General features: G+C 46.5%; 1 protein-coding gene across 2 annotated transcripts; it reads right to left on the bottom strand.

The window, feature by feature from the left end:
• Nucleotides 1-1775: 1775 nt before the first annotated feature.
• HNRNPUL2 (heterogeneous nuclear ribonucleoprotein U like 2) lies at nucleotides 1776-13887 on the bottom strand. Of its 2 annotated transcripts, XM_039860409.1 has the most exons (14): nucleotides 13019-13886; nucleotides 10975-11110; nucleotides 10602-10678; nucleotides 10263-10402; nucleotides 9881-9971; nucleotides 9672-9784; nucleotides 9183-9446; nucleotides 8889-9011; nucleotides 8359-8487; nucleotides 7655-7823; nucleotides 6102-6302; nucleotides 4994-5067; nucleotides 4626-4733; nucleotides 1776-4511 (listed from the first exon to the last, which is right to left on the bottom strand). In XM_039860409.1, exons 1-14 carry the CDS (start codon nucleotides 13572-13574, stop codon nucleotides 4431-4433), a joined length of 2262 nt encoding a protein of 753 aa, XP_039716343.1. In that variant the 5' UTR covers nucleotides 13575-13886; the 3' UTR covers nucleotides 1776-4430. The 2 variants fall into 2 exon arrangements, 1 of the variants encoding a protein (XP_039716343.1); XR_005652294.1 differs by lacking the exon at nucleotides 4994-5067 and having other exon boundaries at nucleotides 4386-4511; nucleotides 13019-13887.
• Nucleotides 13888-13984: the final 97 nt, after the last annotated feature.

Below are 13984 nucleotides of genomic sequence, written 5' to 3'. Positions count from 1 at the left end.
CCTCATTCCCTGGTTACCTCCGGGTCTCCCTAGGAGGTGGATAAGGCTAAAATTATTTCCTAGGGAAACTGGGCTTGCTTAGCCCCCATTTCCCCCTCAGGCCCACTCTGTCACACCTGCCAAGGAGCAATGTCCCCGCCCCCAATGTGCCTACCACCCCTTGTAGTGGTCCAACATGCTGCCTGGCCAGTGGCCAAACCTGAGTTCATGTCTCACGAGCGCCCTTCTAGAAAGGCATTCTGGGGCTTATACTAGTCAAGGGACTCAAACTTGACTAGTATAAGCCCCAGAATGCCTTTCTAGAAGCCTTTTCCTTCCAAGAGTTAATATACTGAGGTGGGACCAGGGCCGAGGCAGGGAAAGTTAACAGTCCCATGATGTCTGCCCCTCATGGTCTGTCATTATGTCCTAAATTCAAGGACACGTCCTTCCCGGGGGTAGCCTAAGCCAGCTCATGTTTTGTGCCTGGGATACACTTGGGAGGAGGGTGGGAGGCTGCCTCTAGTAATAGGCGAGTGACCTGTATTTAGGGATAGCACATCACCCCCAGCTTCCCCACACTTCATACAGGAAGACAGTGAGGGGAGAGGAATACAGAGAACAGGAAAAGTAACCAGGTTGCCCTCCTGAAGTGGGGACCTACCCTCTGTCTGTTCAGGAGCCTGCTTAAGTTTCTCCTAGGTGCTCCCTGAAGATCTCTGCATCCTGACAGTCTGGCACATGGCTGGCCTAATGAATGGATCATGCTCTACCTGCTTAAATGGCCAGTAAGGCACAGTGGACACTTAGAACCTTTCTCTTCTTACTGCATCAAAGTGGTTGGAATTCCAGAGAAGTAAAAATTTTCACATCAGCTCAGACTTTGTAAAAAGCCAGAAGTGCTCAATAAATGTAATTTTGATATTTAAAAAAATAGCCTTTGCTTCATTTTCCTGCACACTCAATTTTTGTACTCATGAGATTAGGGGCGAATGGCTGCAGCCCTCTCCTAGTTTGAGGAAAAAGGGGACTTAAGAGATTACTAGAGACAAGGCACAAGCTATAACTAACCATTAAAAATGATTAATTAGCTCTAATACTGAGTACCTTTAAATATTCCAGAGAATGGGCAGACACTGAAATCAAGGATAGCCTTTAGGGTACAAAGCTGTAAGCCACTGGGGTATGAATCTGTGTCATGTAGAGAGAGAAGCTGGAGCAGTTTCTAGATCTATATCGCTATTGCTTCAAAACAGTGGACTGCCAATAGTCTGTGGCACCCCAGCCTCAGTAATTCCCTGACCATTTATTAGAAATTACAATTAGGATCAGTTCAGTGCCAGCAATGCAACAGTGCTTTTGTTAAAAGTTACCTCCTCATTCTCAAAATTCACTAGGAAATAGCCCCCATCAAATATCCTCTATTGAATGAGTAGACTTTCTCCTCCTAAATGGTAATTACTCACGAACGAACTTATTTGGCTCCTAAGTGGAATGTTACATTTCACTTCAAGCATCCAACTGGTTTTTGTCAAAAAGGTCATGACTTTTTCTATTCCAATGGCTCAAGCTTTTAGCATAAGCAATCTTAACCAAGTAGGCCAACGACCCCCCGAGAGAAGGTATGGCTCACTCCCAAGTGAAGTCGTGGTAGGAAAAGAGGGAATAACAGCCGTGCAAGAGCAAAGCCCCCTTGGTTGGACCCAGTGCAACTTGAGGAAGCAGCATCAAAAGTAAATAAATAAACCCCCAGATGAGACACTACAACCCAGTCAGTGCAGCCACAGGAGATAGGGTAAATTCAATCCAAATGGTTATTTATTCTAAAACTGGAAGCTACTGTGCCTACATTTTTGCCAGAATGTTGTAATGAGAACAGGGGAAGAAAAAGTTACAGATGTAAACAATGACACAGTTACATTTTTTTTTTTAAATGGTAAAACCCTTTTTTACTGGCCACTTCCAAGAATGCTTTACAGGTTGTGCAAAAAACATTCACAGGCTCCACGTGGTGTTTGTTTTTCTCACAAGCTTTTCCATCTACAACTACAACAGACGTCTGATAAAACACTAAACGAGTCTTCTAAGGAAAACAAGGCTAGGGATCCCTCCTGTTAATCCGCGTTTGCCCCCTTAACATTGTTTTTTTCATAATAAAAAAGACAGACAGAAACAAAATCCAGATATCTACTGTTGTTGTGAGTGATCTTGGTTTATGATCTTGGACTAAACCGACAAGGACGTGGCAGTTTCGTTCTCCACCCACCTAGAAAAACAGCTTTAAAAAATAAAAGAACTTTCTAGTGTCAAAAATTAACGGCAAGTGCCACCCCTAACCTCCCCCCAACCCAAAGTGGCATTAGGTTTGTCCCCCGGCCCCGAGGGCCTAGCATCCCCAAACCACGTCATAGACTATAAAGTCTATACCACTCCCTGGAGAACTAAACATTTGAAAGGGGGTGGCAGCTTCTGCCTCAAATTCAATTTTCTACCACATAATCTTGCCCTATGGGAAATTTTGGGGGCTCCAGTTTTTATCACTTTGCCCGGACACTACGAGCAAAGCTTTCTCAAAAACTCCCTTAATAATAATAAAAAGTAGTGGGTTACAGAAAAGTTCATGCTATCGCTTCACCCACTGCCACACACAACCCATTTAACGGCACCACAAGAAATCAGGCGCCCAGAGAGAAGACATCATTATGAGCAAGCAAACTTATTTTCTACGAGCCCCACCCCACTCTGGCCTCAGGGTCAGAGGTTCTTGTGGGGCAGAAGGGCGTGTCACAGACAGGGGCACCTGCAGGGCCAGGAGGAGGGGCTGCACACCAAGAAGGGCTGCGTGGCATTAACAGTGGGAGAGGGAGAGAAGACCACATCTCAGCACACGATTTCAAACAGAGAACTTTGCCCAGGTGAGGAAATGGAAGTAAAGCATTTTCAAGTAGCACAACCCAGGGTTCTCCCTCGCCAGGAAGTGCTGCTGCAGGTGGTGTTTTGCTAAGTGGGAAGATGAGTTAAAACTGAAGCCAAATATTGAAAGAGCATTCCCACATCCCACCCATATTCTTGAACCCAGCCACCCAGCCACCTGAAGCTGTTTGTTAACAACTAGAAGGGTGTTGGTAAAGTTACAAACGAAAACCATCCCAACTAAAGTCCCTTGGCTAGAGGCCTCTCTGGGGACACGCAGGGAAAGCACCCCAGGAGGAATCTTGTTTCAAGAAGCTGGGAAGGGGTGCTCCCTCAGGCACACGTTACACACACTCACATTCACGCTCTTCCCAAGTTGCAGCAGCCCCACTGAGCTGCCTCCCACCCCCACCCCCCTTTTTACTCTCTACCTGTGTATCAAAAAAACCAGCAGGGCTTGCGCCCTCCACACTGTATAAAATAGTTGCTATTCTCAGCACCTGGGCCTGGTAGCCCATACCACAGGATTCACCTATATACATATCCTGCTGCAGTGAAGAATCCTGCTTCGTTTCTGTGTGAGCTGAAACCCTGAGAAACGTTCCTTCTCTCGCACTACGAGGACAGATACCCTAACAGAGATGATTTCAGAGACATCACGCCCGTCTCAACCTTGGAAGACAGAGAGGAGAGACTGGCGGTCACAATCTTCAGCTGAGGGCTGCAACCCCATTCTCCCCAAAGTATTTTAAGAAAATTCATTAATAGGTGCACAGCGGGTACAAGCTATTCTGCTCTGCAAACAAGCATGGTCCCCCCCATCTCCTTGGCCTGGGAATCCTAGATAACAGAACCATCCAATCGGTAGTCCCCACGCCCCAAGCAAACAGCACGAAGGCACGGGACAGTGGAGACAGGGACGCTCTGGCCTCCCAGCCCACCAGACCAGATATCCCAAGAGGGAAAGGTCGGTAAAGAAAATACAAACGGTTAGTTGGTGCGAGTGATTGATAAGAGCCCATCATTTATTTTCACTGCCCCAGTCACAAGCTCTCCCTCTGTCCCCACTCCTGCCTGCCACGGAGAGTGCCCTCGCACGCTTCCCCACCCTCTCTGCGCCACCTCGTCACTCTCCCTTACTTGGCTGCCAGTCCAGCTGCCTTAGCATGTCAGAAGGGTGACATTTTCAGTTCTTTTCCTGTCCAGCGGTAGGGTATAGGACAGGCAGCCCTAAGTGCTGCTTTCTGCGCAAATGTTTTTTGATTACAAATATCTAACTAGGTTTGAAATGTTTTATAGAATAAGACAATATTTTTTCAACAAACTTTAAAAAAAATGTACAGTTTTGTTGTTTGTTTCCACCTCCCCCCTCCCCCACCCCTGCTTGCGCACCCTCCCCCCCACCGCCCCTCCCTCACCAGCAGCTCAGCCCCACCCCGCCCCGGGACAGCCCCTGTTTTCCTTGGTTGTGTTTTGGGGGGTGCCTGGCACCCCCAGAGATTCAGCTTCATGGCTGACAGGTGACAAAGGCAGGGGCTTCACCGATACCCGTGGTAACCGTAGTAGTTCCTGTAGTATCGGTCTCTGTCCTGGGGGTGGTGGTAGTAGTAATTCTGCCACTAGAAGAGAGGGGAAACCCCATCACTTGGAGCCAGAGCTGTGAGGACGAAGAGGCATGACACTCATTCCTCCGGTCCTGCCCCCTTCACCCTCTATCCCCAGCAGATACTTACATCCCGATTGTACTGTCTGTAATAGTCTCTGTATCTGTTGTACTCATAATCTCGGTTGTAGAATCGATCATAGTCTCCCCTGTATCGATCGTAGAAATTACGGTAACCCTGAGAAAGGAGAAAGAAGAGGAGTGAAGATTCATGGGTCTCCAGCATCACGATCCACTGCTGTCCCCGTCTTAAATGAGACACATCTCAGCTTGACATGATGACAGGCTTCATCTTCTCGGGATAAATTCTTCCAGAGGAACACTAACTGGGCAGAACCCTAAGCCCTGAGAAAACAGCCCAAACCACTCTGCTCCCCCAAGCCAATAGGAATGGTTAGCACGGCCCAGAGGGAGGAGCAGAAGGAGAGCTGCACTCACCCCTCTGTTTCCAGACTGCCCCCAGTACTGCTGCCCGTAGGCCCGGTTGTCGTAGCCACGGCGCTGCCCGCCCACTGGAAGAGAAATGGAGACCGCGCTCAGAAGCTGGCGTGGGGTCCTGGCTCCACGTCTCAGTGGAAATCAAAAAGTCGGAGCCAAAGGCAATTCTGGGGCAATAGGGGGCCTGCTTCCGTCAGGCTCACACAATGGTAATTAAGGCACCAGCCAGGACCTTTTAAAAAGTCTGAGGGGAGAGGGCAGAGGAATAAACACTAGAAAACCAAGCCACCTCGCTTTTAAGCTCCCCAACGTCTGCAAAACATTTAAGATGGCAAAAGAATACATGGCAGAGTTAGAAACATGAGTAAAAACTGCCATTCATAGAATGAAAGACTTTTGGCCCTGGAAGGGATCGCTGATGTCACATAACTCAGATCCGTCATTTTAGACAAATTAAACAAAGTCTAAATAAAAAGCTCCTCCAGGGTGGGAATGGTTGGTATTCCCAGGGCCTAGCAGAGAGCAGGCAGGCAAACATCTTATTGATTTACCCTAACGCGCGCGCGCCCACGCACACGCGCGCGCACACACACACACACAACTGTTAAAGGGCAGTGAGTGCACACTGGAGGATTAACTGACAAATTAGACATTCAGGAGGAAATTAATTCCAGTAGTAGCCTAAATGACTTCGTGACCCCCAAATTACTAAATAACGCATTCACTTTCTGGTCTATACAGCAGGGTTGACTCGCTGGACAAAGCAGTAAAAAAACTTAAAATGAAGATCCAATTTCACTGCACAAATCCTTCAAATACACGGCAACAGTGGAGTGGGGAAGCCACATATAAAAATGGAAACTAGACACATGAGAAGGCTCAAGCATTGCTTTTCACGGCAATAAATGTTTCTGTGGAAAAATACCCTGTGTTGAAGGATTATGGAAAAAGCAGAAAAAACTGGAGGTAAAGGACACGGGAAGAAATAAGCTTCACAAGGAAGTGATTTCCTTATTCCTAACTGTCAGTGACTTGACTTGGCTTCCTTGCGGATCCTGCTCAGTGAAGCGCAGGCTGCAGCTGGGGGCTGGCAGGCCCCAGGACTCACCGTAGCCTTGGCCTCGGCTTCGGTTCTGCCGGTTGCGCTTGTTGCGATTGTTTCGGCGGTTTGTCCGCTTCTCGGAGGGGGGCAGCAGCTTCCTTGCCTCCTCCTTGTACTTAGTGACAAGGGGCTGAGCTTCGTCCTTCTCCAGCTCTCCGTATGTCACCTCATCCATATAGTCGCATTTTTCAGGCAGAGAGAAGTTGGCTATAAGAGTAAGAGAAAAGCTTGTGGGCCTGAAAAGTGCATAGATGAGTAAGATCTCATTATAAAAACTCTTATTACAGGAAAAACAAGATTTTCTAAGCCTCCTCTACTAATGCACAAACACACACTGATACTTTACCATAGTTTTCCTTAAATTCTAACAGCCCCAGGCAAAGGGCTATCTGCAAACTGTAGATTCACAAGTTCTCAAGTGATCCATAATAAATTAAGTGTGAGCTGGGTTAAGGTTTCTTATCAGGACAGAAGCAGGTAGTCAGAGGCTAAAAGTAACTGAGAAAGTTTTGGTGTTGCTGAGATAAGATGCTAAGAAATACACTTTTAAAAGAGACTGATAAGAAACTGACCCATGCCGAAAAGCACTTACTCATCTCTACAAGGAGGACAGGAAACAAGAGCACACGGGGTCTCATTCATCACCTGTACATGATGGGCCAGCACACTTGCTAGTCTCTAGAAATCAAGTTCAGAGGCTGAGTCCCAGTGGAATTCAGCTCAGTGGGGGTTCTCTTAATTCTTAGATGAATACAGTTAACGCTCATTTTTATAAAACTGAACTAAATTCCTCTGGGTATCTGAGTTTCAGTCATTGACTGGTACAGTTCATTCACTCGAGTAAACTCGGACACTCTGGCTCTTGGATGTGTAACCAGCAACCATCCTTGGCCATTATCGGAATTCAAAGAACCAGTAGTTGATAAGGCAGGTAGGATGCTAGGAGCGGAAGGCAGAAAGGGGAAAAATCAAACTCTGAAGGGAACAGCAGGAAGCAAGATCAACCAAGACAGGTAATTCTGCCTTATGCAGACCTTACTATTAGGCTTTGTATTACATTAAGGATTTCAGGCACTTACCAAAAACCAAAACAAACAGCGAAACAAAAAACAAGCCTAATATGATATCAGAAATCAAGATATACCAATGAGATCATTCAGTCCAACTATTATATTTTAATTTGAATCATAATATTCCCCCCAAATAAAATAAATTCAATAAAGCAGAGCTTTGTTACAGTCAGCATTTCCCAACGTCTGAACAAATAGCAGACACTACTTAAGTATTTACTAAATGAATAACTGAGTTAACGAAGCCTCTACCTTGAGTTTTAATTATCACTATTTCCCTTATTGTATCATATCCAGAATGAGCCACGGGGTTACCGCTTTTCCATTCACTCTGCTTATTCATTTATCTACAAGTGCTCACACCCATTAATTTTCTCTCCAGATTTACATTTTAGATATGGAGAATTACTCCAGGTTCTAAAAGGCCCTACTAAGTAAGGTGTGTGCTGACCAAGAACAGGATCCCTAACTCGTATAATTTTAGCCCACCTTTCATCTCCAGCATTATAGACTCAGGCACATCATCTCCCTCCACTTCCTTCCTCAACTCTAGCCTCTTCTTCCAATCTTCCTCATTAGGAACGACCACCACCACTTTCCGAGAGAAAGTCTTGAACAGCAATAATTTCCGCCGTTGGCCAGAGTTATAGACATTACACTAGAAAGAACAACAGACATTTTAAGAATAAAAATTATCACTCAAATTCAACCAAAACACTTATTAAGCATCTTTTACAAATGAGGCACCAGATTAGATGTCTTACATATGCAATCTTCTTTAATTCTGCAAACTCTACATGACAGATGTTACTGGGTTTTGAACACCAGGAAAACTGAGGCACAAAGAGGTCAAGACTGGTCCAAGGTTACAAACCTAGTAAGTGGTGGAGCCGGGAGTCCAAAGGAGCTCCAACACTCTTTCCATTGTCTCTAATAAGTGTTTTATAGTCTGGGTCCATATATTCTCTGATAAAAAACTAGTAACAGTTACCTCTGGTTGAAAAAGTATTACATCTACAACATACGACCACTTGGTCGTAAGTAGGTAAATTGCTCTGTTTCTTAATTTGGTCTCTCTCTACAAATGCACCCCACTCTGACTTTAAGCAATTTTGTCAAATTAAATGGATGCTAAATTTTTCATCTTTAGAGCTTCTGTAAAACTGGGGTTCTTCTGAATGTCTGAAAAATACCTGATCAAGAATGAAGTTCCTCTTTGTCCGAGAAGCAATCTGGACCAGTTTACTAAGGCACTGGGAGGCTTGCTGAACTAAAAGGTCTCGGCTTTTGGGGTCCATTTCTGGCTCCTCAAGCCCCTTCATCTGATGAGTTTGAGAGGAAACAAAGAGAAACACAAGAAGTTATGTGGCAAGTTAAAGAAGCACAGGTAAACATCACCTCTTTAAATGCCACCAAAGCTACCACATCAGTTCATTCCTATTCCTCAGTGCCATAAATCTCCATTTCCTGCAGGAGTCATTTCCAGTCTTAATCTGGATACATTCCAGATTTTATCAGCTTTCAGAAATACGACAACACAGCAAAGAAAAAAAATCTCCTTTTAACACACATTGAAAAGAACTCACTTCTCTATTTGTGGGATCCTTGTTCTCAAGACACTTGAAAGACTAACTCACTCCAACTCCACTTGGAAAAGGTTACAGGAGTTTCTTGGTACTTCAGAGCAAACACAACAGCTGACTCATCTCCCCCAGCAACTCACCCTCATTTGATTGAGGACAGTCTCAGCTCCCAGGACATTGTATCTTTTCTCAGGGTTTTCCTTTGCATATTTCAGTGCCCACTGGGTCTTTCCAGATCCAGGAAGTCCAACCATCAGAATCACCTGCAAGTAAATAGAATCAGGAATACTATGAAACATTAGTGAAAGTCATGTTTAGAAAGCGCAATTTAATAACTTCCTCCCCTGCCCCAGTTCAGTAAAGCGTTAAGAAAAGCTACCCGCCAGCCATTCCGAAGCATGAGCACCAAGCCTCTTGCGCATGGTGTGGCCTACCTCACACTCCTCTATGGTCTTGGGAGGGACTGCAGTGCGCACACGCTCCTCCACAGGCACAGCATGGATGAACACAAACTCTTCTGGTGGTGGGAAGAAGGGCTCCTCCTTCTGACCAAAATTTAATTCTACAACACAATTTTTGCAGAGGACATGGGGTAGGAGGGCCCGGTCTGCCAGGGATCCCTTGTTGATCCGGAATGCCACACCGAGCTCTTCTCCATTCTTAGAAAAGGAAAGTTCTACTTCTTCAGCCTCAAAATTCTACAGTGACAAAAGACAACGGCAGTTATGAGCTTACAGAATTTGAGGGTGATTAAATCTTACAATTTACCCCTTTAAAAAAAAAGCCTCATAGGCTACTGCACAACGAACTAAGCGAGTAATGTATCAAATGCATAAAAGGTAGCAGCTGATGAGAAGCAAACTGAATTCCCAGTGCCCTCTACCCATTTTTGCTACAAATCCACAACTTTTAGGGGCACTTACAGCAAAGCAGCCAATGACATCATTTTCCCCAAAAGTCTGGCCAAATTCTTCAAACTGCCCATTCTCTGCCTTGAGTCCTCGTCCATCAAAACCATAAGAGAATTCATCCTCACCTACAACAGTCAACAAATTAGTCACCTATACCCCAAATTCCTATGGAGTAAGCAATATGGTAGCAAACACTAATGATTTAAGTTAAATAACTTTACCAAGCTGTGGATGAGAAAAATCAACAGACCATCCAACTCGAAGGAGAGAAACTTCTGTGCAGCCTTCTTTCATTGGGAGATTCTGGGTTACCTGGCCAAATCAGAAAAGGAACTCTAAGATACTCTGCTCAACTCAGAAGCAAAGAAGACAAGACTTTTACATAAATTGAAACTGACAACTATCAAAACTCAACATTAGAACAATTATCAATGAACTTAAACCAATGCCGCGGGGAAATTTCTTGGTTACAGGAGGTCAACTTGTTATTAAAGCATGGTGCCTTTTTCTACTCTAATAAAATACTGGTGGGCAACAGTTTGGCACATAGTAGTAAAATGAATAATTTAATCAATGAATGGTTTTATGAGCTGTGCATGCTACCTTGGCCTCAAAGCAGACTTTTCCCTTTGTCACTCCATAGGTACTCCTTGCCCCAGACCACAGGGTGGGGAACTTCTCTGAGAAAAGTGGCTGCCCTCCATAGCGGTCTTTGCTCACTTGGAAATGGAGATCAGAGGTATCTGTTAAGAAAGAAACGATCTGTTTACTCCAATGCCGGACACTTGAAAGCCACCAAGAGACACAAATATACCCAGTATTCAAGAATGGATACAAAGTCTCCCATGTGCTACATCTCTTAACTGTTGCAGGTCGTGAAGTTTTAATCTCCAAAATCACTTCCGATTGGTTAAAACCCCAACCTGTCTGTCTTATACATACACGTGTCCAGGTTCACAAGAGTTTGATCTTCTTCCTCATCTTTTGCCTCTTCTTCAGGGGGTGGTGGAGACTTTGAGCTACACAGGAAGAGAAAAGCAAATACAATATAACCGAAGCCTCTTCTTCCAGGGGTGTCTGCATGACATCTTATCCATTTTAACTATCAGCGAATATGTAATTCCAGCAGACAGGTTCTTTCAACAAGTAAGTAAAGGGCAACGGGAGCTTCCAGGGTCGATTCAATCTACAACTTACACCTATAAAAACCTATTCCATTTTTAATCCACCCCTCTTTGCAGACTCTCCAATCAACACGGGGTATACCAAAATCAGAGCAGACACTCCCTTCAATGAAAGGGACTGTTTCCCTCACCGGCTGTGGTAAGCCTCCTCTCGGAATTCATAGTAAGCTCGGCCATGTTCATCCTTCTCATCCCGCTGTCTCTTTACCCCCCGCCGCTCACCATCTGAGCCTGCTGGTTTTGATTTTTCACTATCTTGGTCATCTCCTAAAAAAGGAGGGAAAGAAAATCAGCAGTTTTCACACTGGACTGCAGCATAAGCTCAGAACCAACAGAAACTAAAGGGGAATCTGAGTAGCTCTGTAATCGAAATAGCCAAGTTACTCCCCTGCATCCACAGAATGTTTTATTTCCAAAGATCGCCATCCTGTCATTGGCTGGGATTTTATTTGGGGGGTTGGGGGGGAGAAGAACACTATGGGCTAATTACAAACAGATAAAAATTGGACAATTATTGCATTCTAAATTTACTTGCTTAAATAAGGTCAAACTTGCAGATTTTTCCAACACAACATAAAAAATATATTCCCTAAGTCTTTTTTTTTTTATTTTTAACTTCACACGTCAATTCAATTTTGATTCTTGATTGTCAGATCTGGATTTAAGTTTTAGACACAAAACATATTTCCCAACACTTTCCCACAGCTTCCTGATACAGAAGCCTCAATTTTTTTTTTTTTTTTAAGAGTTTGCCTTGCCAGCTTTAAAATGCAGAGCGACCCACAGCTTTATTTATTTTGCAGGTGGACTCTGGTGCACAATACAGAGTTGTATTTTTATCATGGATTTTACTGAAAGTTACAAGAGCAAACCATTAAGTCACAAGAAACCCATAAATAATGCTGCATCTTTACTGCACAAAATTTAGGGCAGAAAGGTGTTGTCATATATTTAGCAACATTCTTTACAAAAGGAAAAAAACTTTTTCCTGAAGCTTTTGTAGTTTGTAATACTGAGGTTTTAAATAATAATTTAAGGCAGTTTTTTTATCCTTCAACCTTTTTTATCTGCTATTTGGGATACACATAAAGTCAAAGGTTATGTAATGGGATTTCTGTTCCAGTACATAGGACAAACAATCTTCAAGTTGCATGTGACTACTGTAGAATGGCTTCCAATTATACCACGATACTAAGTAGCAGCCTGAAAAATGTATTATACAAAGAACTAAGGCAACTCACTTCATAGTAAGCCTTGGAAGCAGGTTTCCTTTTCCTCCTTACTCTGACAGTTATGGATCAGCTCTACCCATCCAATCACTTCAAAGAGAGAAAGGTTACTAACTCCCTGGGGCGACTCTACACTCTTTCACAAGGTTGCTAAACGGACCTCAATCATTTCAATTAATCAGAGACCTGAAATATAAAAGGCCAGCTACGGTACAGCAAATTTACAATGTGCCCACCCATCAACTCAGTGGAAAGATTCATTTCAATCATAACAATACAAGCAAGGTATAACTCCTAGCCAAATTATCTGACTTATTCTAAATGCAGACTTTCTCTTTACTAGTTAACTATTAAACTCGACACTGTTACACCACAGGCTGTCCCCTGTTGCTAACACGGGAGCAAGGTTAGATCGTCAAATTCTCTGTGGCTCAAACTCTAGCAATATGTTTTTGATGAAGCGAACTTTGACGAATTTAGTTTACTGCTTAATATTTTTATGGCGAAAAAAGTCAACAGTCGGGTAGCCCAAAGGCCAAAGCCTCCAAAACTGGGTCTGGTCTGGCTGTCACTGGAATCAACAATTTCTTTATGCATTCTTGGTTTAGGAAAAGATAACCAGCACAGTGGGAGGCTGTTCCACAGGTAGCTCACGAGTAGTTCGCATGCACAACTGCTCACTTCCATCCACTACCACCAACTAACTAAGTTAAGCAGGAATCTCCCTCCTGCAGAGAGTGGGGCCACCGGAGGCAGCCAAGCCTCCTAGAAAGGTGGGTAGAGAATGAAAGCCACCTCCCCTGGGGAACCCCACCAAATGGTAGGAATGAGGCACTTTCGGGCAAGTGAGAGCAAGAGATCGATCAGACCCTGCGGTGCAGGGCTCGGTGCTGGGACAGGGGCGCACCCAGCAGGTTGGAGCCGGGCTCGGCTGCCAACTCCTCACCCTGTTCCTCTGCGGCCTTGTCACCCTGCGCCTCGGATACCGGCGTCTCGTCCCCGCTCCGCTCCTCCGGCTCGTCTTCCTCCGCCTTGCCGGTGCCCTGCTCTTCGCCACCATTTACCCCACCTGACTCGGCCGTGGCCTCCTCCTCCGGCTTCTCGGAAGCATCGGGCTCGGCCGCGGTCTCCGTGGCCGCGGTCTCCGGGGGCTCCGGCAGCTCCGGCAGCTCCGGCAGCGGCTGCGCGGCCAGGCCCGAGGCCTGGGCAGGGGGTGGCTCTTCGTCCTCGTCCTCAAGCAGCGCCTCCTCGTCCTCCTCCTCCTCTTCGTCGTCCTCCTCGTCCCCGCCCGGGCCGCCGCCCGACGCGGCCACAGGCCGAGGCTCCGCCTTGCAGGCCCCGCCGGGCCCGGCCCCGCCACCGCCGGCCTCGTCCTCGAGCATCTCGGCGTCCAGCGCCTCCTGTAGCCGCTGCGCCAGATCCACCTTGAGGCCGCGCGAGTCCAGGCCCCGCCGCTGCAGCTCCGACCGCAGCTCGGTCACTTTCAGCCGCTTCACCTCCATCGCCGCCGCCGCCTCCTCCGCCTCCCGCCGCCTCCTCCCCTGCGAACCGTCGACCGAGCCCGACCGCGCAGGCGCCGCCGCCGCCCGCCTCCACTTCACGCGCCAGCACTGAGCCCGCGCGAGCGAGCGCACGCACGGACGCACTCGGGCGGCGAGGGCCGCGCGCAGCCTCCGCTACGTCGTGTTTGGTTCTCTCCTGCTCCCCTCCCCCTTTCAGCCCCGGGAGCCCAAAACGACGCAGCGGGGTAGTTTCCCTTCCTGCTCCCTCGGTTCCCCTGCCGCGGACGGGCGCGCGCCGAGGACGACGGACTTCCCTCCCCGGACCTCCCGCCCCCCTCTCACGCCCTGGGCCAATCGCCACCGGTGATTTCACCGCGCAGGCGCACCGGAGCCGGAGGCGAGGAAAGCTG

The sequence above is a fragment of the Pteropus medius genome, unplaced genomic scaffold (assembly GCF_902729225.1).
Source record: "Pteropus medius unplaced genomic scaffold, Ma_sr-lr_union100, whole genome shotgun sequence".
In the NCBI taxonomy this organism is placed as follows: Eukaryota; Metazoa; Chordata; class Mammalia; order Chiroptera; family Pteropodidae; genus Pteropus; species Pteropus medius.
Note: the sequence above shows the minus strand (reverse complement) of the source record. Positions and strands in the feature narration are given on the sequence as shown.

What these genes read in the sequence shown, in the direction of transcription:
- HNRNPUL2 (XM_039860409.1), bottom strand. Translation starts at nt 13,574, where the DNA reads ATGGAGGTGAAGCGGCTGAAAGTGACCGAGCTGCGGTCGGAGCTGCAG. An exon ending in AAGTCTGCTTTGAGGCCAAG is followed by an intron (nt 9,972 to 10,262) that starts GTAGCATGCACA and finishes TGATTTGGCCAG; the next exon opens with GTAACCCAGAATCTCCCAAT. An exon ending in TTTTTCTCATCCACAGCTTG is followed by an intron (nt 9,785 to 9,880) that starts GTAAAGTTATTT and finishes TGACTGTTGTAG; the next exon opens with GTGAGGATGAATTCTCTTAT.